The 27022-nt window shown below is 47.5% G+C and overlaps 1 protein-coding gene across 4 annotated transcripts in view; it reads right to left on the bottom strand.

Annotated features, from left to right (window-relative positions):
- Positions 1 to 18635: 18635 nt before the first annotated feature.
- EBNA1BP2 (EBNA1 binding protein 2) overlaps positions 18636 to 27022 on the bottom strand; it is a 117077-nt gene continuing 108690 nt past the window's right edge. For all 4 annotated transcript variants that reach the window (XM_069642452.1, XM_069642450.1, XM_069642451.1 and 1 more), the window contains exon 10: positions 18636 to 19130. In XM_069642452.1, coding sequence (XP_069498553.1) covers positions 19080 to 19130 — 51 coding nt within the window. In that variant the 3' untranslated portion in view covers positions 18636 to 19079. The remainder of the gene's footprint in view (positions 19131 to 27022) is intronic.

The raw sequence follows: 27022 nt of genomic DNA, 5'->3' as shown, positions 1-27022 counted from the left end.
GCAGGGGTTTTCGGGGGACCCCGAGTTATTGCTTTCATTCACCAGTTTGACGAATGTCTCCACTGATATTTCTGGAAAGCTTCGTAGTTTGTTTGGGTGTTCCTCCTGGGTGTAGGTGGGGATCGTGGTCTGATCAGACGGAGTGCTTTGTACGATTTGTTGGATGTTGGTGATTATTTTTTTGAAGTGGTCTGCGAGGTCGTTGCAAAGTTTTGTGGAGGGAGTTGGTGTGTTGTTACATCTCGGAGGGTTTCTGATTTCGTTTGAGTTCTTTTTGGGTGTTTGGTGCTGCGAAGATTCGGTTGTCGTAGTGTTTCCTCTTTGCTTTTTGTATTTCCTTTTTGTATGCCCGGTTGTGTTGTAGGAATTTCAGTTTGTTCGCCGCGTCGCTTTGTTTTCTCCAATCGAGTTCTAATCTTCGGTTTTTCCTTTTCATGGTTCTAAGTAGTGGGGAGAACCATTTTGCCATTGCCCGTTTATGAGAAGCAGTGAAGGGTTTTTCTTTGGCGATGTTGCAGGAATGCAGCAGGGTTACCTTTTTGTCCAGGTCATCTTCTTCCATGAATGTTGGGTGTGGTTTGCTTAGCTCCAGGAGCTCATTCAGGTTGGAGTTTTTTATGGTTCTCCAATTTCTTTTCATGGTGTTCGTTGTTTTGTCCGGTTGACCGTTTGTTGGGGTGGACATTTTGATTACGAAGGGGTTGATTAGGTGGTCGCTCCAGGGAATTTGAAGGAGTAGTTTGTTCGCAAAGATTGCGTCTAGTGTATGCCCTGCCGAGTGGGTTGCTCCTTTGACTAGTTGTTGTAGGTTCATTACTGCCATTATTTTTGTATGATCGTGCTTTCTCCTTCGAACCAGATGTTGAAGTCTCAGAGGACTTTTGTGTTTGATAGCTAGGACGGTGATCGCTTCTGTGAATGCGTCTACGAAGGTTGCATCGAAGGTTGGTGGTCTATATATTAGTATGAATTTTAGGTTTGTTTTGGTGCTTACTGCTAGACGTATGATTAGGGATTCGCATTTATCGAGGTTTAGTGGGTCTTCCACTTTGATATCCAGGTGTTCCTTGTGGATGATTGCCAGTCCTCCCCCTCTTTTGGTTTTTCTGTTTGCTTGGATGCATTTGAAGTATTCAGGCAGGCAGTTGTTGAGGGTGATCTTGTAGTTGTCGTCTAGCCAAGTTTCTGTTCCAAACAGGATGTCGATCCCTCCGTCGCAGAGCTGATCGTAGATCTCAGTGGCATGTTTGGACATTGACCTTGCATTGATGAGGTTGCAGTGGATCTTTTTGGTGTGGTTTTGCATGTTAGTTGTTCCTTGTTTTGGTTTGTGGTTGTTTGGTTGCAGTGCATTGTTATTGGCGTTGATTGGGGGTGGGTGAGGATCAGCGAAGGCTGCATCTTTATTGAAGCAGTCTGCTAGATTGAAAGCTTGGCTGTTCAGTGGTGTTGCTTCTCCGTTTGTGCCGGTTAGGTGAAGCTCTGTGAAGGTTTCCTCTTCGATGAATTGGTCAGTTAGGTTGTTTGTTTGGGTTGCTGATTATAAGAACTTCGTTGTCGTTATGTCCGGTGTGGCGCGGGTGTTGAGGGTGTCCTTCAGTTCTTGTGATGTATGGGGTAATGGGGTCAGACTCTATCCACATTCTTCTTGGTGTTCTCGTCTTTTTCCTTGTTGTTTCGGGCTGTTCTTTGTGTGTCTTGATGTCTCTGTAACGTTGGGGTATCCTTGTTCTGGGGTTGTTGCAAGGTATGGTGCGAGATAAGGATTGTTCCCTTTTAAGTTTGTTCTGGTCGTTTTGGTTTTTGGCATTGTGTTTCCACTATTTGTGGTCGTTGCTTCGGCGGTAGGTTGGATTTGCGTGTCTGTGTCCAGTGCGGCCTTGTCTTGTGCCCTTTCTCGGCGTCCCTTCCGGGTCCGTGGCATTTTGATGTTCGGTGCGGAGGTGCTGGTTGGGCGATTGGCTTCTGTGTCTTGTCATGATAGTGCTGGTATTTCTTCTTGTATTGGTAGTCTTGGGTGCTTTTTTGTGGTGTCTGTTCTTCGGGTGGGTTGGTTTGTGTATCATCAGAGCGCTGTCCGGTGCGGTTGTGGTGTTGGGTGTACAGTTGTCGGGGTGTAGTTTAAGGTCAGCGCCGTCTATGTAGGTCTCTCGGAAAGGTGAGGGCGGTAGAACTATACCATCACGGTCTGGTCCTCATTCGGAGTATGTTGAGGTGGTTAAGCTAAGTTTGTGCTAGGGACGAAGTCTAACTATGTTCTAGAGTCTCGTATTGTGTGGGGACTCGAAGGAGTATTGATAGTAATCCTTACAATGCAAAATAGGGATTGGGACCTCTGCTAAATTTAGGGGACCTGTATAGCGGAGAGAGGAGTAACAGCAATCTAAGTATCATACAGTGCAATTTGGGATCAGAACCCCTGCTTAATTGGAGAGACCTGTATAGTGGGAGAGAGGCCTATCAATGCAATCTGAATATCATACAATGCAATTTGGGGACAGAACCCCAGCTAAATTTGAGAGACCTGTATAGTGGGAGAGAGGCCTATCAGTGCAATCTAGAACATCATACATTGCAATTTGGGGACAGAACCCCAGCTAAATTTGAGAGACCTGTATAGTGGGAGAGTGGCCTATCAGTGCAATCTAGAACATCATACATTGCAATTTGGGGACAGAACCCCAGCTAAATTTGAGAGACCTGTATAGTGGGAGAGTGGCCTATCAGTGCAATCTAGAACATCATACATTGCAATTTGGGGACAGAACCCCAGCTAAATTTGAGAGACCTGTATAGTGGGAGAGTGGCCTATCAGTGCAATCTAGAACATCATACATTGCAATTTGGGGACAGAACCCCAGCTAAATTTGAGAGACCTGTATAGTGGGAGAGTGGCCTATCAGTGCAATCTAGAACATCATACATTGCAATTTGGGGACAGAACCCCAGCTAAATTTGAGAGACCTGTATAGTGGGAGAGTGGCCTATCAGTGCAATCTAGAACATCATACATTGCAATTTGGGGACAGAACCCCTGCTAAGTTTGAATGACCTGTGTAGTGAGACAGAGGCCCATCAACGCAATCTGAATATCACACAATGCAACCTGGGGACAGAACCCCCACCCAATTTGGGAGACCTGTACAGTGGGAGAGAGGCCTATCAATGCAATCTGAATATCATACAATGCCATTTGAGACTGGTCCACGGTCAGCTGAGTACCGTATTTCTTCAGGGTGTGGGAGAGTGAGAGGGCATGGGAGCTAATAACACTGTTTTATATTGGTTTGTTAAGTGGCTAGGATTATAGGGTAGAATGGTTGATCTACTCCTAACCCAGGCCACTCCTACCTTACTGGTCCTTGTAGTTGATGGTTGACGGCTGGTCACTGGCGATATCTGCTGACACTTCCTGCAGCCGCCTCCGTTGGAGCCGCCCTTTGCTGCAGGGTTGCACAGGCAGAGGGCTGCCCTGGGAAGTCCAGTGATGGAGGCTGAGAGGACCAATGAGAGTGGCATGGGGTGGGTCTGGAGGCGGGAGGAGGGAAGACAAACCAGGAAGGCTCACGGGGCCTGGGCAAGTTTGAAACACTATAGGGCACCAATTGGGTCGAGTACCCTGCTGCCCCTATCTGCTGGCTCCAGCGAAAAGGAGGCAGGCGGCTGTGCCGAGGTTACTAGACCCGAGCAGCTGGCAGCAATAGCCAATCTGGAGGGTGAGAAGGTCGGGAATGAAGGAGGTTCGGGAGGTGGATGCGGAGAGGGTCCGGAGGGGTAGGGGGCGGCAAGAGGGCTCAGGTGGGGCTAGATTCGGCCCAGATGGAGGCGCAGGGCAGGTTAAAACAGGGGTACACTCACCTGCTTCGCTGTGACCAAAGAGGCGAGCAGGAGCAGTGACCAACGCTAGGCCTTACAGTGCAGCAAAAGGAACAATCAGGACGGGTGTGGGTGGGATGGGAGGTGGGAGGCGGGCTGTTCAGGAGGTGGATGCAGAGGGGTAGGGGGAGGCAAGAAGGCTCAGGTGGGGCTAGATTCGGCCCAGATGGAGGTGCAGGGCAGGTTACACAGGGGCACACTCACCAGCTTCGCTATGACCAAAAGAGGCGAGCACTCTCTATGGACCTAATGGACTCTATTGTATATTCAGTATTTTGCACAGCTCCTGTATTAGTTTCCCTATGTACTGTGTGCCTATATCACTATTGAAACTCACTGGCACCAAAACCTAGGGAGAAAATCACATGTGAACAGCGCCCATGGAGTAAGGTGCACCCCTTGCTCCTTGTTCATAGATGTTGACAATTCAAACACTGGCAAACTAATTGTTCCGCTACTTGTAAGAAACCTGGAGCGTACCACTCCACCCTTATCTTCACGGCAATTCCTCCTTTTTCAACGTTTGTTACACTGTGCAGCATTAATGCAAAATAATGTTGGAGCACGTTGGGAACCATAAAATGTCAGTTTCATGACGCCAAATCTTATGGCTGTGAAGGGGACATCCTGCTCTGCTCCATGCATAGTTTTCTGTTTTTGGCGCATGCTACTATATGTCGACTAACTGGCACAGTTTTTATGACAAGTTTTTTCAAGTGTTATCTGCAAATGCATTCCCTCAACTAACATCACTATAGGTTTGATGTGCTGCACGTTTTATAATCACAATTTCTCTAAATAGCATTATTGATAGTAAGAGGGCATTTATAAAATGGGAGTTTTTTATTGGGATTCTCTGGTGCTCTTAGAAAGCCACCTTCCTCCCACAAGACTTCCATAATCACATAATCTTCCAAATGCATAGCAGCAATGTTACATGCATGTCCTGTGCCATGATACATGCCTGCGTTAATGCAACTAATTCAGTCAATTCCAATGAAAAGACGTCCAGCAGCAGCCCACACTTTGTCACTGCAACCACAGTACACACAATACAATCAGATATTAAGTCTCTCCGTTTGTACACACAAGCAATCTACCAAGAGGCACATTTCATATTAAAGATTAATTAATTAAAAAATATTCAAACAATAACAGCCCGCGGCTCAGCAGTACCCAATTCTCCATCTACCTCTGCCCACCTCAGGCAGACTCGAGTTTGAGTTTCCAGCCTCTCTTTCTACTCTGCTGTCACAGCAACTCGAACCAAAAGCATTCATCCAGATGGCGGGCCACTTGCAAAGCTAAGCAAAACTACAACATGTAAACTACTGCTTGACTGCATGAAGCTCCTGAACCACATTCTGCACCAGAAATTCATGGTCTAATCTGCACTGTAGGTCTTATAAAACAGTCATGCTGTTCTCATCCGCCGGGTATGGCAGAAATGAGGCTGCATTAAGCCATGGTCAGGGTAACAGTTAACTTCAAAAGCATTCATTCTAATTTCCTAAGTCTAGATGTGGATACATGTTGTGTTGCTCTGGATAATCATACAGTAACTGCTACCACAACAGGTGAACCTAGCAGCATATTCCGAGAGCTCTGCACTGTAAACTCAGCTGTGGCTACAGACTGTAGGCAGGGCAGTAGCCTTGTTACCACAGGGTGCAACGCTGAACTGGAATATGATGTCGGACAACTTGCCCATGCCCGTTTTATTTCTGTTCTTGTTTTTTCAACCTCCTCTGTTCATGTTAAGGTTTGGGGAGTGTTCAAATGGGTTATGTCTTGTAATGGCTTTAACATATCTGCATACCCCAATATCCACTAATGACAGTTACCGGTTGTGCATAAAACGGATCTTATTTGACTGATCATTAATGATTTGGACAATTTTAAAACTCATCTGAATTCTTGACTCCATACGATTGTATTTGCTGCTGATGTAGCATGTCTACATAATGTAGCTTCTCCCTACACAGTGTTAGGTAAGACTTATATTTTAGTGCTGAATCTCCCTCCCCTGTGCTACCTCCTCAGAATGTTTTCCTGGACTAGTGGATTATTTTTCCTTATACCTCAGTGAGTGGGAACCTTTTTCCACCCTCACCCTTTCTTTTAATGGTTGTCATTTTTAAGAATCTCCAGTGTATCTTTTTGATTTTATACTTTGACAACATTTTGGCATCTACATTTTATTGTTGCAGCACACAGCACTTCCTGTGCAGTGTGGCTGGGTTGCACCTTGGGCTTCCCTTTTTATTTTCTCTGGCTTAACATGTTGGAAATACTGTACCAAAGGCAAGAAAGGATATTTGTATATCCTCTCTACGTCATATTCTGTGAGACCAGCACACCCCACCTTATGTGGAGTGCTGGGGTGATACAGTGTATCCCCTTTCGCAATGCAGCTACAACATTTCTGTTACAGTGACAAGTTTAATCTAAATGGCTGGTGGCAGTGAACCCTTTTACTAATTCAGTGCACCTTACTCGCAGGCAGTTTTCACAGCTGCGGTAAAGGCACCAATGGGTGCCCATTTTCTCAAAATATTTCGGTTTCTTGTCCTTTCTTGGTCCTAACCCTATTCTCCAGTGTGCCAAATTCTTTTGTGCAAGGTTTGGCTTTGGCGGGAGACCTCGGTCAAGCCCGCCCAGACTCCAGTGTCTGGGACGGTAAACTCTGTAGCCCTTTCTCTTCCAACCTGCGGGGATCCATTTCAAACTGGGAGGTTGGCAGACCTGAAAGGATGGTCACACACTCGGGTTTGAATATTGCATGCCTGTTTGATTGGCTGGGTTCCTGTATAAAGGTCTGATCCTGGAAGCTGAAGAGGTAGTCGACTACTGCAACCAAATCCAAAGATGAAGAAAAGCCAGCTGAGACTATTTCCAGTGACCGGCAAGCCTGCTATTACCCTTCTTTCCAAGCAACCTGTGTCCCGAAAACGATGACCCTGACCCACAGCCTGGTGAGATCCACTAGTCTCAAGAAGCCCTGCACTTTGAGCCAATACCCTGGGACCTTGAGTCATTATGCAGTGCACGGTCTTCCAAATTCCGAATCACAACACTTTGGTGGTGTCACGCCCCTACGTTCCCTGAACACATCTCACAATACAGCTCCCACTATCTCCATCAAAATACATGCCAAAAAACACTCACCCTGCAGGCCTGCCGGCAAGGAATGGGACAAGGTCAACGACGCCGGTTCTTGCCATCTCAGCGTTGGTTTCCATTCCGGCGGTGGCAGTTGCCATGGAGACGCGCCACGGGCATTCTACAACGTCTCCGTTGCCGGCACCTGAGAGCTCCTCCTTCAGCACGTTCGATCACGTGACGGATGATGAGTCATGTGATCATTAGTCAGTGTTCAAAAGGGACGCGCTGACTGCCCTTCAGCGCTTCACAGCTGATCCTGTTGGGCGCATTACGGACTACGGACTCTGATTACTACCACTGACCTCGGATTGATTTTGGACTCTGATTTTGGCTTCTTCCTTCACGGTACCGTTGTTTGGAACTATTTTCTACTGGATTCGACCACATTTCTGTCCCTGGATTGCCCTTTTGTTATGAACTATGTTCTTGGATTACGCACTTTTCAACTGATTGACTTACGTTTTCTGGCTTCTACGTAAGGTGGTGATTTCATTCATACTAAGTGCTTTACCAACCTGACATCTGGTCGTCACCCTTGCCGGCTGCCTCCGACAAACATCTTTACACCATTATTAAGTCCCGACCAACTCCTAAGGGTAAGCCCTATTGTAGACTTATTACATATTCATATACAAGTCTGGGGTTCTGTGTTTTTGACCTAACTTCGTGTTTACCTTACAGTGGTCATAGGGGGCACCTTCCTGCATCCTCAGGCATTCCTGGTTGCGGCTGACGAAGATCACCACCTGTGGCCTCAAGGACTGCTCGGGCAGTAATTTCTTGTTTGCTCGAGTGGTACTTGGGGACGGAGGTTTCATCGGCTACACGACCATCAAGTCTTGACAGGTGGCAACCTGCTGGACCTTCAGAGACCTCATGTGAATCCTTGCAGTCCCCTCACCAGTGTGCTGGACCAGATTAGCGATGAGAATCTGACCAGCAATATTCACTCTTCGCCTGGCTCCTAAAACTAGCATGGAAGAAACTTTTATCTGGAGCCTTCAATGTTGATCCCAGCTAAAAATTCCCTTCCAGTGTCCTTTCTAAATTCAAGAACCGCGTTTTCAGCTGCAGAACCTGAACGTCCAGCTACAAATTCCTTTTTTGCTGCTGAGGTACTGTGTTGGCTGGGGTATTACCTACCTTAAGCCTTGTGCGATTCCTGATAAGCTTTGGGGGCGATTCATGTGATCGCGAATCCTCTCATCTAGTTTGCCCAGGACCTCTGCTGGGATCTCTCTAGGGCGTCTTCTCTGAAGTCCCTGGAACTGTTCTACAACCCTAAAGTGAAATACTTACTTGTTTTGAAAAGCCTTCCTCAGGAACTCCGACGTTTCCTACTTCTGTGCCTATCCCGACATGTCCGTTGGCCACTAGTGACTCCCCTCCTGCCACTGAGAACACTCATCCTTCAAGAATAGGGAAATACTTATAAGGGTTGGGCCTTTTGCCCTGAAATATAAATAAGTAAAACACTTGTTACAAGGGGCTTATACATCAAGTAAATTGCGTCTCAAAGCACCCACAGGGCAACAGGGAGGGAACATGGGAAAAAAAGGCAAATATAACAGTGAGAGAGGCGGTCCTACTAGGCCTTGTGAGCATTCAGAGCATGCGAGGGATGAGAGAGGGGAGGGCGTAAGTGCGAGGAGTAACAGAGGGGGGAGTGCAAGGGAGCAAGTTGCAAACTGTTAAGTGTAGAGTTCCCAGGACGCAAAAAAGTAGTAGTCTTCCAAGTTAATTAGATTAATAGGAGCACAGCCATTTATGTCCAAGTGCACCAGAATAGTATGGCAAAAGACTTCATCGAGATTAGAAGAAGGATGTCCCAAGTGGTCACAATGAATACAACATGCACGTTGCAATTATCTAAGATCTCAGTAAATAGTAGGAAAATCCTTCTCCAACACGGTCCCCTAACACATGATCAATACATGAACAGCGGTTGTCTCCTGACCGCTATCCACCCGGTTCTCCGTACACCTCTCCTGATCCTTGGGTTTAATCACTTCTTGACCTCTTCCCGCCTCTCTGAGTTTCCCCTACTCTCCCGCTCTCTCCTGAGCACCAATACCGCTAGTTGCTGTCGGACTGAGCCATGCAAGTATTTACACTGCATCATTTGACCACTGCCTATATTGTTTTGCTCTCCAATTGGTATGTGCTCCTTCAAATGCACCGTGTGTTTGGTTTCCAAACACAAAATATGGAGCATACGAACTGCAGCCTCGTAACCTTTCGCATCTTACATCTTAACTGACATCACATCCACCAACACAGTGTAATACTCTGCATCAAAAGAAATGGCTAGGATGACCACAAAACAGATCTGACATGCATGAACCGACAACCCTCTACACATACACACACCTTAAGCAAAACACAGCCCACAGACCACCCCACACACGTACCATAACAGACATTTTACACATTTTTACAAATAGGCAACAAATATGTCCGTTTAAATGTACACCAAGTCCACGTATAAATGGCCCATTGCAAAAACACAACACCCTACTCTAACATCAAAGCACCCACCCAGGTTCCTTATGAACTGTATCAACAGCAACACAATCTGCAGCTAGTAACCAAACCTCATCCCATTCTCATGAAGGTCCCAACGCATCAAGAGACCATGTAAATGGCATTAGTTGTGCTCTAACACAAAATAAATGGGATGACGGATTTGGTTCACTTCAGGAGTGAGAGGCATCCTTCACGGCATCCTTCCCTCCTTCCCTCCCACCAGCTCACCCTCCCCAGGGACAATTCCACAAACCAAGTAGAAACATTCCTCCTACCGAGGCCTGAACGTGGTTCTGGCAGATTCCCAATCTTGGGCTCTGGGATACGTTCTATCCATGGAGACCCATGCGGAGTGGAGCCATCAGGCCCCCTTTGTCAGATAGAGTATTAAGATGTTCTTTCTATGTGGGGGAACCCCCAAAGCAGCAACATACTCACACGCCAGGCATTTGGATAGTATCTCTGAACTCCTGGTCCTGTGGAGTCTCTGGGAGAGGGAGGCAGCACCGAATGCAGGAAGAATTTAATGGTAGCGCAGCAAAGAGAACATTTGTAGCTGTAACTTGTATCATTATAAGAGCAATAAGAAAATGGAGCAATTCACAAAAAGAACCACATATGAAGTCTTACGACCTGTGTGAAGTGTGTAAATTAAAGGCTCAAATGCACTAAATCACAATTAGCCTCCCGCCCCGTCCACCGCTCTGTGATTGAGCCTTGGTTCCCTCTTAGGACAGTCTCCCAGGAGTGCCTGTACACAAGCAGCCCTCGGCTAAGGGCCTCAAGGCAAAGGGCAGCTCCCGAAGAAGCAGCTCCAGCCCGTGTTTGCCAATGTTCGCCTGGGTAGCCAGCAGCGACTGACAAGGCAAGTGTGAAGTGGTGCGGGCAGGCAGGCAGCAATTACTGCACATCATATAAGCCAACTGCACTGAACCCATTTATGTAATTTCGCCTTTCTTGCACGTAGCCCTCCAGCGTTAGTCAGCCATACTCAACTCATTTTCAGGCTGCCCTCGGCCACCTCCTCTCCCTCACTCATCTCGGATTGCCTAACTGCCTTTCAAGATTAGTGTGCTGCCAATGATCTTTGCCTGAATGCCAGCAAGACTGAGATCCTCCTCATCGGCACACCTTCTCCATCCTTTCCCCTCTCTCTTTGGCCGGCTTCGCTTGGCCCTCCTCCCATCCCCACCTGCGAGGCTAAGAATCTCGGGGTCATCTTTGACTCCACACTTTCCTTCTCCCACATCTCAGATGTCTCTAAAAAGTCTGCACCTCCTCAGAGGTACTCTTCCTTTCCTCTCCTTCCCCCAGAAGCTCACTGTCTCCCAAGCTATGGTTCTCTCTAAGTTGGACTATTGTAACAGCCTTTTTCTAAAGTTACCTCCAACTACTCTTCGCCCTCTTCAACTAATCCAGAACAGGATTGCGAGACTTGCCCTTGGCCTCAAGCCCTCAGATCGCATCTCTCCATTGGCTCCTAGTGGTTGCAAGGATTAAATTTAAAACCCTCTGCATTGTCCAAAAGGCTTTCTGGGACCTGGGCCCAAAATACCTTCAGCTATCCCTCTGCAAATACCTCCCCTCTCGAGCCATTCGCTCCTCTACCTCTAATTCCCTCAGGGTCAGTCGCTTTTCAAAGAAACGTGCTGGGGGGAGATCTCGGTCTTCGGCTGGGGCCTCCCTCTGGACTCTAAAACTTGAGGAGAACCATCTCCGGTTCCAGAAGTACCTCAAGACCTTCCTCTATGCATCTGCTTTTGCTCCCCCTCTGCCCTGCTGATCCGCTCTCTTGGCACTGCCTCCTGGCCACCCCTCGCACTGGGGACTGTACCTGTAAGCCCCACAATTCCCCACACCCCATTTTTCTTCTTTTATGCACTTATCAGACTTAACCAGTTCTGCTGCCGTAAACACAGCTCTTGCCACTTGCTGACCGCACTCCCTTTGTATTGCTTCATCATTTATTTGTATTTATTATTTATTTATCTGTTCTCCTCTGCTCTGCACTTTCCACTCTCCCCCTTCCATGCACCACTTTTCCCCTTTCCCTTTCCCATGCACTTGCACGTTCTCAATGTCACTGGGCCTAGTAAGATCATTGTTTCGTTTCTCCCGTTTCCCCTCCCTTGCCTTGTCAGGCTCAAACACTTGTGTATGAGCGCAATACAAATAAAATATATCATATCTCACATCTACCCGATTTGAGTAAGCTAGCCATGTAACAGTCAGTCTAATTTGGGTAAGGGAGACATTTTTCGGCATCTAGCACAATTTCTAGAAGGTAGCCATATTTTTGCAGGAATCCAGTCTCCACTCCAGCACCTAACCTAGTCCTCAACCATGCCTAAGAATTCCTAATAAAGAGGAGCCCTCTGGCACCTCAGGAAACAGAAGCCCACCCGACTCTCCCCCCACCCCCAACCCTGCCCACTGCCCATCCCCCAAGCTAACCCATCAGCCCAGGCCAACCCATCTCCCCCATCACAATATGTCGCCCCTGCCCACCTAAGTCTTCTCATCCTGCCCAAAACCCACCAGCTCCAATCCAACGTTCCCTTCCCTCAGTGCCACTCTTGCAGCCTTGGCCAAAGACTCCCCTTCAGCAGACTCCCGACACCCACCCTCACCCACCCACATGGCACCCGGCAGCCCAGCAACACAAGACCTTCCTTCCACAGCCACCCCACCTTCCTCCATCATCCCCCTTTCCACCTAGAGTCCACCTACTACCAAACCCTGTCCTCACTATCTCACTCACCAGATTGCCCCCGTCCCAATTTTACTCACCACCCTCCCCCATCACCACACTCCCTCCCAGCACAATCAACCCCACCCAGGCACTCAACCTTCACTTCCTTAAGTGAAATCAGCTCAGCATTGGCCAAAGCCCCCGACTCTACAGAACCTCCCTTTAAATTTTGGCAGCCCCTCATAGGTACAGGTGCAGAAAACCCTCCACCCACAGCTGCCCCCAGCCGCACTCCCCCCTCCGCTGTCCCTGCCATCCTCTTCCTCCCCTCTGCTACACACCAAGCCCCCCCATGTCCAACCCTTTCCATCCGCTCATCCTCTCCCCATGACCCTCTTCTTACCCCAACCATGCTCTGCACACTTCTCCTGCAGCATCGCCCTCCTTGCCTCCCCCCGACCCCAGGTCAGGAATTTGCCCCCCTGCTCATCTCTTGCATCGTCATCAATACCTGATCAGTCGCCAGAAATAAACAAATTATTTTTGACATTATATTCGATGAAAACCCCAACATCCTTTTCATCACTGAAACCTGGTTCTCCACCCAACACCTTTATAGGTAAATAAACAATCCTGCACGAATGACTGAATCCCTGTAAGTAAAATTTAAAATCCTCCCCTTCATTCTCTCTTCTTTCACACCTCACTGTCTTTGGGGATATAAACATCTGGTTTGACATCCTTCCAGCCCCATGATTTGGCACCTCATTGAGAACATGGAAGACCTTAACCTGACTCCACCATCAGGCCCCACCAACGTTGCAGGTCAGACATTAGAAGTAGTGTTCAGCTCGTCCAACCTGATCTCCTCTTCCCTCCCACGCACACTCATCTGGACTGATCACTCTACTATCTTCTTCTCAGCCCTGACTCCCACAACCCCTTGCCCTCCCTGCCTCCACCAGATTCCTGCGCTGGAACAAGAGAACCATCTGCCCTGATCTCTCATTAGCCCTACTCTCCTCAATGCCAAAACCTCCCCTTCAGGGAGGTGCCCCCACCCCAGACCACCATCCAACCACACAGGCCCTTCACCAGGTGGATCAACCCTCACCTCAATTTCCTCAAAACCATTAACCATCACCTGGAATGACACTGGCGGACCAAGCCTTCCTTCCGAAACAAAGCCACTCTGGCCAGGAAGACAAGAGCTTACAGATTAAAATCAGGAAAGCCAAACATGCCTTCTACCCGCTCCCGCATCGGCAATGAAAACAACCCATGCAAAGAACTCCACAAGATAATCTCGGAGATCAAGACACCGCCCAAACCCCCCCTTCTGCTCTTCCACTCCGCCCATCGTCTCCCAGGCACTGTGTGACAGCCTCTCCAACCATTACTTCAATACAGCCATTGATAGATCCCTTGCCATCTAGGCTCAACCACCAACCCCCCATACAGACAGCACCCCCATACACTGGCCACAGGCCAGCCCCTTTTTAAATCCTTCCCTGCCATCTCCTTTCCAGAGTTCTCAAAGCTTCTCTCCAAATAGCGGCCTTCAGGGTCCCTGGGAGACCTGTGCGCACCGCCCCTCAAAAATATCCTCTCCTCCACCTGTGCAGGCACCTTCGCCAGATCCTGGTATCTTCCCAATTGAATACAAAACCTCTCTCGTCAAACCACTCCAACAACAAAAAAAAACTAAACTCCCACCTCTCTACCGCCTCATATCCAACAACAGTTTCATAGCCAAACTACTAGACGGCATGGTGTACTCCCAGCTCAGCCTCTTCACAGAGGCCCATGGCCTTCTTGACCTTGCCCAGTCTGGCTTCAGGCTGTATGGAGAGTTTTAATTTCTGTGGCAAATCCCTTCAACCTTACAGACCCCAGCTCTTTTGCTGGATCAGACTGATTTCAACTCCTGAGTGGGACCTTATTCTCACTCTCGTGGGTTTTTACCTGATTTGGAATTTATGTTTTCACTGTTTTTGGAGTCTGACAAACTTCACAGGAATCTGTTTTTTGTATAGTGATGCACAGCACCCTCTGTGCATGGTCACTGAGAAATCTAAAATATTTCTCTTAAGGTTTAACTACCTTAAGACCTTACTTACCTTTTCTATTTATAGGTCCAGCACACACCATCTTATGTGGAGTGCTGAGGGATGGGGGTTTACTTAGAAGCCCCTTATCCTATTTTCTCATGTAAACATTTTTTGTTACCCTCACTACTTTAAATGGCTGGTGGCAGTGGATACTACACGTGTACTTTTTTACCGCAGGCTGAAACCTCAGCTGCAGTACAGCACCCATGGGTGTCCATTTTGTCAAAATTAGCCCAGTCGTCTTTTCGCCATTTTCTGTTTGTGCAGTCCTTCTTGGCTTTTACTCTGTGTGGTGAGACAGGTTTGAGCCCTTTGTGTGTTTTACCTTCGGCGGGCTTCAGCTTGAAGCCCGCCCCTAACTCCAGTATGTCTGGAAGGAGAGGATGTGAGGGAGGATCCCGAAATGCTCCCGTCCCTTGTCTCTAGGTGTGCCTGATCGAAACCAGTCCTGATCGGCTAGCTGGCTGTCCCCAAAGGACAGCCACGCTGCTGTGTGAGTGACAGCTAGACTGCACATGATTGGGAAAACTTACTTAAAAAGGCGAGGGTTTTGGGACAAGAGTCAGAGTCGACCACTGGAAGAAACATTCGACAAAGAAACTGAAGAGAAGCTTGCTGCAACCTGGGCCTTGAATTGCCTTGAGCCCTGCGCTGCTGTGCTGACCTCCTTTTTCAACTCAACAGAGAAGCTCCGGACGAACAACTTCTTACCTTGGGTTAATAGGACCAACTAACCCTGAGATGAGCTCCACTTTGGCTCAATCCCCAACTTGCTGTGCCTCTCCATTGCTGCAGAAGCCCAATGCCAGGGGTTGAGGGTCCATAACCGAGTGCAACGTCTGCCGCAGATCGAATCCGGACAAAAGCTTGAGGAGCCTCCTAAGGACACTCCAGAGGCGGGAAATCCCGACCCAGAGTCCCCTTACCAGAGTCCAGGACCGAGGTAGTGAGGAAAGTCCAACCAGAGATTTGTTCTGCATCAGTGCTGTTTGCGAAGTGCTGAAACCCCGAAGTGCTGCTGAATTGGAGAGAGCCCATAGCTGCTGACCACCTTCCTGAGTACTGCTGCAGGAGCCCTCTGACGTCCTCCCCCCTTGTCCCCACGACTGATGCTCAGGAACCAGGGTCTGCATAGCTGTAGCAAGACAACATCCAGCTGGACCACTTTTCTTCGAACCAAAGGTACTGTTTGGGCGTGGGGTACTTACTTTAAGTCTTGGCAACTTGCTTAACTTTGAGTTGATTTCAACTCCCCTTTGCACAGGCCTAACAGCTTTTGTACCTACAGTGATTTTCTGTGAACTTTTTGACTTTGTGAAAGACTTTATCAAAGAAGTGCATCAGAAAGATAGACTTTGTCCAAATGACTTTGGCTGTCTTGGCTCCCTAAAGGCACTCTTCTAAATCCATTGACTTTGGCATTGCTTGCCCCTCCATAGGTTGGTAGCTTGTTGAATACGGTTACTGCTGGAAAAGGCTTACCTAGAATTCATTGCAGGATTCAGTTGTCCTCACATTATAAGAAACTGTTCTTGCCTTCCTATTTTTCCTTAACCCTTTCTTCCTGAAACGCATACTGGTGTGATATATTAATGCAATACTATCCTTGTTATTGAAGTCACTTCAGGGTGTAGGAGAAAAGTATTTGCATCTCCAAAGGAGTATCCACCAGCTTGATTGATTATGAAAAGTGTTTACCAAAGTTTACTTGAACCGTTACAAAGAATTGCCTTTTTAAAAGATTGCTTTATAAAAAACTGATGTTAAATAAATAACTATTTATAACTGAAACCTTGAGAGTGTGTTACTTGTATTGACTGATTTCATAGCTACAGCTCACATTTACCAAGTTGTGTTGTACAGACTTATACCAAAAGGTGGATTAAGTTAATACCAAGCAGATGAGTCTTGTGTAGTCCCGCACAGTGTGACTGCACCAATTCGTCCCAAACACTGACCCCTCCATAGAACTTAATCCTCCCTGGTCTCTATCTGGGACATGAAAAGAACTGCAGACCTCCTTGACCTCTTAGCAGTCTTCGACACGACAACTCCATCCTCACAAACGGTCTTTGACCTCGGCATGATGGACTCTGCCCTCAGATGGATCTCCTCTTTCCTCTCCAACTGCACCCAAATCAAGCTCCCTTCTCCTCCACCCCCCTCGACCCCACCAGTGCCACACCAAGTCCACCAGGAAGCCTACCCCCCCTCCTTTTCTAACCTCTATCATCACCCCTCTCCAAGCTCATCTGTTCCCATAATCTCACCTGTTACAGCTATGCAGACACCCAGATCATTCGCAAGATCCCAAACTCCCCCCTCCGCACCCCACCCTACCTGGCATCATGCCCCTCAGATACGGACCACTGGATGACAAACCATCACCTGCTCCTCATCTCTAGAAAAAACGAAATTTTAATCTGCAGTAAAACAGCTCTCCTTTCCCAACCTATCCCGTGGCTGCATTCATTAGGACCCCCCATTGCACCCCCTGCAGTCAAAAACCTAGGATGCACTTTTAGCTCAGACCTGACCCCTTCCCACCACATCAATAGTCTCCAGATCATGCACTTTCAACCTCCGTATCCTAGAACAGATGTGTTCCTACTCCAGCACATCACCCCCACCTCCCAAAGAATCCGTAATCATGGCCATCATCCTCTCGCGCCTAGACTACTCGAACTCTCTTTACATAGGCGTGTCCATATACCAAATGAAAAAGCTCCAAAGGGTTCAGAAACTCTGCAGCAAGGCTCCTCCCCACACTCTCCACCAGAGAACACATCTCCCCTGTGCTCCAGACTCTTAAATGGCTGGCAATCAGTTGACGGGCATCCTTCAAGGCCATGTGCATTACCACAGTGCAATTCACAAGAAAGGCCCAGAATTTCTCCAAACCAAGCTCTCACGCCGCCACCTCACCAGAAACCTCAGATCAGGCTCTGCACACCTAATGGTAGTCCTGCTTTTCAAGTTCACCAGATTCTTAGGCGCCCGTTTGTCCTCGCACCAACATTCTGATACTCCCACACTCTCACGCACCACCTCAGATGATCGCCTGGACCTCAGGAAAGCCCTCAAAACTTAGTCTTCTCCCTCCACCCTCATGATTCCCACCTTCCTCCTATCGCACGATCGCTTCAGCCAGCAGCCTGGTTTCTGCCATCCAACCTTCCTTCCTTGCAGAATCACAAGCACTCAGCGAGGACTCAGACACTCTGCACAACCTGCACCTAGAATGAACCCCGAGAGTGGGCCAGGTGTTACACCCATATGAGCAGGGAGAGTGGCAACGCATCGCACTTGAAATGCACCTTGGGAATATCAAGCTGAACGTGGTGAGGGATGACCACCAGGCACCTCCGAGCCATCGCTTAGGGCTGGCACGGCAGGTACCACTAAAGCAAAGGATGGTAGGCCAGGCTGCCGCATTTAATCGTGAAACAGGGTCTCAGTTCTCTCGCACCAGAAGGAACTAGGCATGGCCATCTCTGCAAGTACCTCTCATAGGGTGAGTATTATGCACTACAAGCACCTAAATCAGCTGCAGGACACATCAATGCTCTTAGTACATAAATGAAACCCAGGAATTAGTCATTTGCACAATAAACCCATTTCTCCCCTCGCCGACCACACCTTTGTTACTTAGTGGAAGGCACGGATTCACGCCACACACCCTGAACAACCATACAACACAAACACTCCTGCAAATCACCACTGCCATAAGAATGAAGCTACATTTTAATGACAAATATTTGAATTGTAGCTTCCCACATAACTATCGCTGTAAAGACAGTCCCCCCCAATCCCCTTTAGCCCATAGTATTCCTTTGCTGCACCCATACACTCCATTTAGACATGGGTGACTACCAGGGTCTTGGTCACCCTTGCATAAATAACCGCTGAAATGCACACACACATAATAGCAGCTCACAAACCTTTCCCACATTTCTGGACCCTGTCTGTCCGAGGGCGTTCAACCGAAAGCACGTTGGGGCCAGGGTGAAATGCGCTATAACAAATGCCAAAATGAACGAATGTAGTCTGTGCTACAGGAGGCGGAACTGTGAAGGACGACGCTTTTGAATGGATTAGGCCATCCTTTGTAGATATCAGCTTTTTGGGCCCTACAACCACAGATGCAAGCGCACTTGCGTCATCGAAATACAATTCTCCAACTGCTAGAAGAAACGACTGAAGTACTTCTCAATGAGCAGGTTCTAAACATTACATCACTCCAGAGTATAATGATCTCACAAGAACCAAGTGACAACTCTTTAATATTACAAACTCCACTGCAAGAATCATGTAAAAAATACGATGGTATTGTGAACGCATCCACAGTGACTTCACTCTAGATCGTTCCAAACTCCTTCTTCCTAATCCAGCTATTACCAGCTTACACTCATGTTGTCGGACACTTCAAAATCCCACGGAGGCTTTGGTTCTTCCAACAGAAAGGCTCCACTTGAAAACACAGAATGACATAACATTCATAGCAGTAATTTCACAGTTAGATGAAGCCACCAAGAGAAGCTGCATTTTTCGTTCAGTAAAGTTCCAGAAGGTATCAAAAAGAGATGGCACACCCGTGGAAGACAGGTGCTAGGGTTCTAACGAAGCAGCAGCTGCTCAGAAGATCGAAGCTGTTTTGTCCTGACAAATGGTAAGCGAACAATGGAATAAATTGTCCAACCGTGAAGCCCTTATCGTGCCCGGCTCTTCTGCTTCTGTCTTGCTGCCTTTCCAGGCCGTTTCTGTTAAGAGAACAATCCAAAGCATGAACATCTGAAAATCCATGGTTTCAGCAAATGCACAGACATTGTAAATTTGCTTCAAGAAAATGGTTTCTGAAAAAGAAGCAAGCAGCCTCTGTACTGTGCACCCTAGAGCAGTCGCCAGATTACCTGTGCCTCAAGACAGAAAGCAACAATTCCCTCATGCGGTTTCTTCAGGGAACCAAAGCAGAACATACAACCAAAAGAAAAAGGCGGTTTCACTGGTTACAATGGCTGACTGCTCTACAGTAAACCAGGAATGAGTAATGCTAAAGCAGCTTCTCTGCCCCACACCATCAACCCAGCAGTTACCCTCATCAGAAAGGTGTATGGCACAGCCCATTGTGGTGGTGCAGGGTAAGGGCAGGATATACTCTTCGGGAGGGGGTGTGATGACAGCAGTAGCAAAACAATACAAGAGCAGACTTTGAATCAAACAATCAGCAGCAGCTGATGAATTTTTGAACTGCCGGGGCACAAATGTTTGAACGATATGAACATAATGGCTTAAAATTGTGCATTTTACAGCACCTTCTGTGAAATGTTCTGTAAAAGCCTGACAGTTTGTAATTTGTTTTGTATGGTAACACAGGAAAAACGTACTAGATGCAAGAGACGAACGGTGCACAGGAGCATTTTCATGATGCCTTTGCCCACAAATGTATGAACAACATTTTCATGCTTGCTGTGTGTTAGGACAGTTTCTCAAGTCCACCTAAAGGGCTTCATAAAACTAAACCTTTGGGCAATACAGTAAACTCCAACTCTTAGTATAGACCTGTATTACATAATGTGGTATCGTGGGCAGAGCAGCCAGGCTTATCTTAGGCGGCAGAGAGGGCTTAGGAAGTTAAAAAGAACTTGTAGCATAACTATGGTCCAAGGACACACTGAAAAACGAATTTATTGTAAAAAATAAATACACATAGGTAAAGAGAATTCTTTAGAAAGGCAAGTACTATTACTTGGTCATAAGACATGCATTACTTACTGTAAAAGCATTTCTGATGATTGTATCTGCTTAGATACACATGCTGTGCATATCATGTGAATAGCGGGATATTGCATCTCGTCTTTCGAGAATCTAAAGGTGACGTCTACATGGGCGTGCCTGTAACACTATCCCTACGTGACGTGTAGTGTACCCAAAATCACTCTAGCGTCGAGGTCACTCTGATTGTATTTTTTCTGCTGTGAGGGCGCCTTATGACTATCGTGAGCGAGTACAGAAAAGAGAGAAAGTGGTAAGACATCCATGTTCCTACCATTAGAGCGGGGAGGCAGGGAGGGCGCATGTGAATCTAAGCAGATACAGTCATCAGAAATGCTATTACGGTAAGTAATGCATTGTCTTCTGATGTTTGTTAATCTGCTTAGAATCACATGCTGTGCATAGACTAGCAAGCAGTACCCGGAGTTGGAGGGGAGTTGTGCGAAGGCACTGTAGTGAAAAGCTGTCTTAGTACTGCTTGTCCCACCTGAGAACCAGACCTAGAATGAGTGTCTAGGCAATAGTGTTTTGTAAAGGTGTGTCCAGAACTCCAGGTTGCCGCTTTGCAAATGGACTCTAGGAGAACATTTGCAATGAATGCTATGGTAGCCGCAGTACCCAGAGTAGAGTGTGCTCTAGGCTTGAAGGCCATTCTCTCTTAGCAAGAGAGAAACAGTGCCATATGCATTTGACAATCCACCTTGAGATGGCCGATTTAGAGACAGGATGCCCTGCTCTACCAGCTGCTAATGAAACGAAAAATTGGTTTGTTTTTCTCAGTGGTTTAGTTCTGTCCAGGTAAAACATGACTACCCTGCACACATCTAATGTAGGCTTCTTTTGGCCAGGTTAGTAGGGTTCTGGAGGAAAGTAGGCAGTTCTATTTGGTTCACATGGAACTTGGAGATAAAATTATGTGCAAAACGAGGGTTAGTGCGCAAAACCACCTTATCTCTGTGAACTGTAACAAAAGGGTCTAGAACTGAAAGGACCTGTAGTTCACTTACCCTTCTTATAGAAGTGATAGCCACTAGGAAGGCTGTTTTATAGGTGAGATCTTTGAGACTTGCCTTATGAATAGGCTCAAATGGCGACCCCATAAGTCTGGTTAATACCACATTCAGGTCCCATCCGGGAGCTAGAATCGAAATGGGGGGGGTGAATCCTCTTAACCCCTTCCATGAAGGCCTTAATAACTGGTATCTTCCACCATGACACCTTTTCTTGTGACGTAGTGTAGGATGAGAGAGCAGCTAAGTGAACCCTAAGGGAATTAAAAACCAGGCCCGAGTCAAGCAAGTGAGTCGGGTACAACACAATGTGAGTAGGAGAGCAGTCAAGGGGATTGACACCCTTGGTATTGCACCAGATAAAGCGTTTCCATTTACTGGAATAGCAATATCGGGTGTTAGGTTTTCTCGCTTCCTTAAGTATGTCCATGCATCTCTGAGGGAGTTGTAGGTGTCCGAACTCTATGACCTCAGGAGCCAGGCCGCTAAGTTCAATGTTTGCGGGCATGGGTGAAGTGTCTCCCCTTTGTCCTGAGACAACATGTTGTACGTGCAAGGTAGTTTCACTGGCGGAGATGGATACATGTCCATCAGATGAGCGAACCAGGGTTGGCGGGCCCACATGGGGGCCACCAATATCATGTCGACTGGTTCCTGGTGCATCATGTGCACTATCTTGTTGAGTCGAAGTGTCCTCTGGGATGGGGAGAGGGGGGAGTGAATTCGATCAAGGGGGAAAGCGCCATTAAATTTCCCTGACCATGTGTTCCAGAGTCCGTTCCCCTTGGAGCAGTTCTGGGGGTACCTGGCGGCGTAGTCTAGGCATTGAGCCTTCTCCGGAGTTGCAAAGTCGATCTCTGGGAAGCCCCATTCTGCGAAAACGTTGGAGACGATGTCTTCGTTTAATCACCATTCGTACTCCATGGGTAGTGGAAAATCTCTGCTGAGTACGTGTGCCAGAAGATTGCGTTCCCCTGGAACATGTTGTGATAACAGGAACATTTTGCGCTTGAGAGCCCACTTCCACATGTTCAGGGACAGTTTGGACAGCACTGGAGAGTGAGTGCCCCCCCCCCATCCCCCGTTTGTTCAGATAATACATGGCTGTGGCGCGGTCTATGAGGATCAGAACCGTCTTCCCCTGCAGTTGTGTCGGAAAAGCTTTCAGTGCTTTGAATACTGCTAACAATTCCAACAGGTTTATGTGGTTGTATGCTATGTCTGACGACCAAACTCTCTGCACGGTCTGTTGAAGCAGGTGAGCTCCCCGCCCGGTGAGATGCGTCTGTAGTGAGAGTGGACTCCACTGCAGGGGAGACAACCACTAGATCGTCCCATTGTCCGTTGGCCTGACACCAGTGATGTTGAGCCACTCCTGCATTGGACGCAAGCGCGCGTGAGGAACCAAATAAATGCATGACACCATCATTCCTAACAGTCGCATAGCCATGCGTATTGTCACCTCTTGACTGGCTACATATTGAGGGATCTGAAACGGCATGTTTTGGACCCTCTCGTTGGTGGGGAAGACGAGGCCGTCCGTTTCACGAATTAGAGCCCCTAGGAACTGCTCGACTTGACTGGGGTTTAAGCTGGACTTCTTCTCGTTGATGGAGAATCCCAGGCTGAATAAGAGGGCCATCGTCTTTTGGGTATTTAACATGCATGTTTCGTAAGAATCCCCTTTTATGAGCCAGTCGTCGAGGTAAGGATAAACCGGGTTGGATAACCTGCGTAGGTGTGCTGCTGCAACTGCCAGTACCTTTGTAAATACCCTTTGTGCTGAGGCTATGCCGAAGGATAGTACCGTGAACTGATCGTGCTTGTCCTGTATTATGAATCTGAGGTATTTTCTGTGCGCCGGAAAAATTGAAATATGAAAATATACATCTTCCATGTCCAATGTTGCCATGTAATCCCGGTGTGAGCAGGGGAATTACTTCCTGCAGAGTGACCATGCAAAACTTTTAGGGTTTCACAAATTTGTTAGTTGGGCGCAAATCTAGACAGGGCGCATGGTGAGATCCTTTTTGGGTACAAGGAAGTACACTGAAGAAATACCCTTGTTTACCTGTGGAACTTCTATGGCGCCCTTTTCCTGCAGGGTCCTGCGGTTGCGCTGTTACTTTCGGCGAACCGGGGCCTTCTCGGCCGTGGACGCCTTCTTCCGATGCGTTTAACGGATTCCTGAATATTGGGGTCAGCGCCCTTCAATTTAGAGGGCCCTGTCGCAAGGCGCACTTGTGGTTGCGGGGAGGGCTGCCGATCCAAAGGATCGGCAGGCACGGCTGTAATTTCCGGTGTGCCCGTTGGCGCTATGGACCACTCCGACTGTTTCGTCGAAGGCGTCCCTGGGGTTGTGTTCTTAGTGTGCGTCTTTGTCGCTGGGGTGAACAGTCCCCATAGCTGTACCAGAGTCTTGCATAGCGGGGCCGGGGACAGACGACGCAGAGCGGGAATGCTCCACCGAGAGGTCAATCGCCTCCGAATCGGAGGCCTGTTCGTCACTCAGCCCCTCGTCACAATCGGCGGTTGTTGCAACGGGAGAACTAGACTCAGCCTGCGACATTCTGTAGGCCACCCACCGCTTAACATGGTGCTCCTTCAGTGTCTTCAGAAGCAGGAGCTTGCAAGCCGCACAAACCGTCTCGTCGTGATTAAGGGGCAGACACTGATTACACTTAGTGTTTATCCTTCAAGGAAATTTGGCCTTACAAGAAGGACAAAACCTAAACTGAGTCCTCTCCATAGCTGAGGAAATATATAGTGACGAAATGACCCAGGGAACAAAGAGGAAGGGAAAGGCATTCTTATAAAAGGAAATGTCGACCCCAACCCCACTCTCCCTACTGTTTAGGTCCGGCCAGAAGGCCCGGCCACGTGGTCGGCAGCACCGAACGGAACACTGTCCCTCAGAGATCCGTGGAAACAGCCGTCGATGGAAGGGACGGTAGGATAATATTCAATAACTTAATATGTGACCAAAGGTCGAAGGATAACAATAGCAATGTCTCTGGATGAGCTCCGCATAAGGCGACCAGTATGCTGGGTGGAAAAAAATCAATCTGAGGGACCTCAACGCAGGAGGGATTTTGGGTACACTACACGTCACGTAGGGATAGTGTTACAGGCACGCCCATGGCAACGCCCCCTTTCGATTCTCGAAAGACAAGCTGCAATACTCGGCAGTTACCACTGGATGTCGGACTAAAAACCAACAATACTTTTGGTATATGAACCAAAGTACAAACATTATTTAGAATAGCAGTATGCGGTTCGAGGTGAGTAAAACCTAGCGCCACGTATTTAGAAAGGCAGTGTTCAAAGTAAGCAGAAACACTTGGTAATTAACTATGTTAGTTATTCACTTCCAAGAATACTACAGCGATACCAACACTGTTACAAGTAAACTCCTTGCAACATATGTAGCTTATTCTTCTCTCAGGAATGAGGGGATGCTTTACCCGTCTATGTAATCAAACCAATTTGCCTCATATGCTGCCTGATGTAGCCCCCGTACTACAAGGTGAAGCTGTTAGGCAAGATTGGATGCAGTAACCCTCTGGGATGCTACACCAGTCTTGTCCTCTCGATATCAGGTAACCCACCTATTGGTATAGGTCTGTACTACATAAGTTGGTAGAGTGACTAAGCAGCCAGACTTAATCTCAAGAAGGGTACAATGGGAGTAGAGGTGTAGCAATGAAATTCACCAACACAAGTAACACATACACTCAAGGTTTGTAGTTAAAATAATTATTTAACAGTCGTTTTTAAATAAGAACTCTTTAAAAAGGGCAATGTATATAACACATATACTTTAAAATACTTTTCCAGAATCAACACAAAGTTAGTAAATACTCTTGTGATGCTTCTTACACACTACCTAGACCCTGAGGCGACTTCCCTAACTAGGACAGTAATGGCATTTATATATCACTAGTACACGTAGATTCTGAGGTTGATAAAGAGGAAAGGTTAAGGGAAGGAAAAAGGTTAACAGGTTCTCAGAGCATATGAGCACTTTAAATCTTCCAATGAAGTCTAGATAAAACCTTTCTCAGCAATATTAGTTAAAAAACAATGTATCACCTATGGGGACAGTAATAATCAGTCAGTGGACTAGAAGAGTCTGCAGGCAGCCAGGACAGCCAAAGTCAATTTACAATAAAGTCTATGGAGATGAGGCACTTCTTAGATAGCAAAATGTCTTGCACAAAGTTAGAGAGTTTGTTGTAGAAAATCAATGTTGGGCCACAAGCTGTTACACTTGTGAAGGTTAGAGCTGAGATCAGCTACTGCAAGTCTCAACTGAGAAAAGCAAGCTACAGACAAATAGGTAAGTACCCCTTAGTCAGAAGAGTACCTTAGGTTTGAAGAAGAGGATCCAGCTGGCTTCTGTCTTGGTTGCAGTGTTGCAGATCCTGTGTTCCTGGGCCTCAGTCGTGGGGACAATAGGGAGGATGTCTGGAGTACTCCTGCACAGCAGTTCAGAGGTCGGCAGCAGCAACAGGCTTTTTTCACTTTGTGGTTTCAGCGCACAGTAAACAGCACCCCCGTGGATCTTGGACCCGGTTTGGGATTCCTTCACTCCTTGAATCCAGTACTCTGGTGAGGTGACTCGAGCTTGGGTTGTCCTGCTTCGGGAGGGTCCTCAGGAGACTCCTGGAGCTTTTGGTTGGCTTACAGACGTTGCACTCGGCCCCTGGCACTTGGTTGAAAGTACAGCCAGTTGGGGGAAGGTCTTTCAGCAAAGTTTGTCTCAGGGTTGGTTGGTCCCACTAACCCAAGGAAAGAAGTCGTCCTTTCCGGTGCTTCTCTTGTTGAGCAGAAAAAGGAGTTGCAGCACAGCAGCAGGGCTTCATCGGGCAATTCAAAGGTCCAGGAGGATGCAGCAAGCTACGCTCACGGTTTCTTCGTCGAGATTTTCTTCCCAGTGGTCAACTCTTGTCTTAGAAGCCTCACATTTTATGCTGGTTTCTCCCAATAATGCACAGCCTATCTGCCACTCACAGCAGGGTGGCTGTCCTGCAAGGACAGCCAGCCTATCAGGACTGGCTGCATAGAGGTTGCCCTGGAGACTAAGGACAGGGAAGTTTCGGGCACCTCCCTCGCTTCCTGCCCTGCCAGACACACTGGAGCCAGAGGTGAGTTTCAGTACTGAAGCCCGCCAAAGGCAAAACGAACAAAGGGGTTAAACCTGGTTTGGTGCACAGAGTAAAACCAAAGAAAGACCTCACAAACAAGAAATGGTGAAAGAAGACCGGGGCCATTTTGACACAATGGTCACCCATGGGTTCTATACTGCAGCTGAGGATTCAGCCTGCGGTAGAAAAGCAAAATGGTAGGAACATTAAACCACTGCCACCAGCCCTTTAAAGAAGGGAGGGTAAGAGAAAATGTTACATGAGTAAGTAGGAAAAGGGGCTACTAAGTAACCCACCAGAACTCCACATAAGATGGTGTGTGCTGGACCTACAAAGAGAAAAGGCAAGTAAAGTCAATTTCACTTTACCATTCTTGAGAACATTAGGTCTAACAAGAAAAGATAGTTAAACCGTATGATAAATCTAAAGGATTTCTCTGTGACACTGCACTAAAGGTGCTGTGTGTCACCATACAAAACGTAGATGCCTCCAAAAACAAAGCAAACACATAATCCAAATCAGATCAAAATACATTGGAGAGTGAGAAAATGGTCTCACTCACTCCAGGGTAAAAATGTAAAAGTCCTAAAGTCCAGCAACAGAGCTGGGGGGTGTCTAAGGTGGGAAAAATGAAAATTCTCCGTAACACACGTGGCGAAGAGCTCACAAACAAGGGCTATTTATTAGGCTTGAGGCTAAGATAATGGTGTGCCTACACTCCCT

Source organism: Ambystoma mexicanum, chromosome 1q, assembly GCF_040938575.1.
Source record: "Ambystoma mexicanum isolate Mex_15411 chromosome 1q, UKY_AmexF1_1, whole genome shotgun sequence".
NCBI lineage: Eukaryota > Metazoa > Chordata > Amphibia > Caudata > Ambystomatidae > Ambystoma > Ambystoma mexicanum.
Note: the sequence above shows the minus strand (reverse complement) of the source record. Positions and strands in the feature narration are given on the sequence as shown.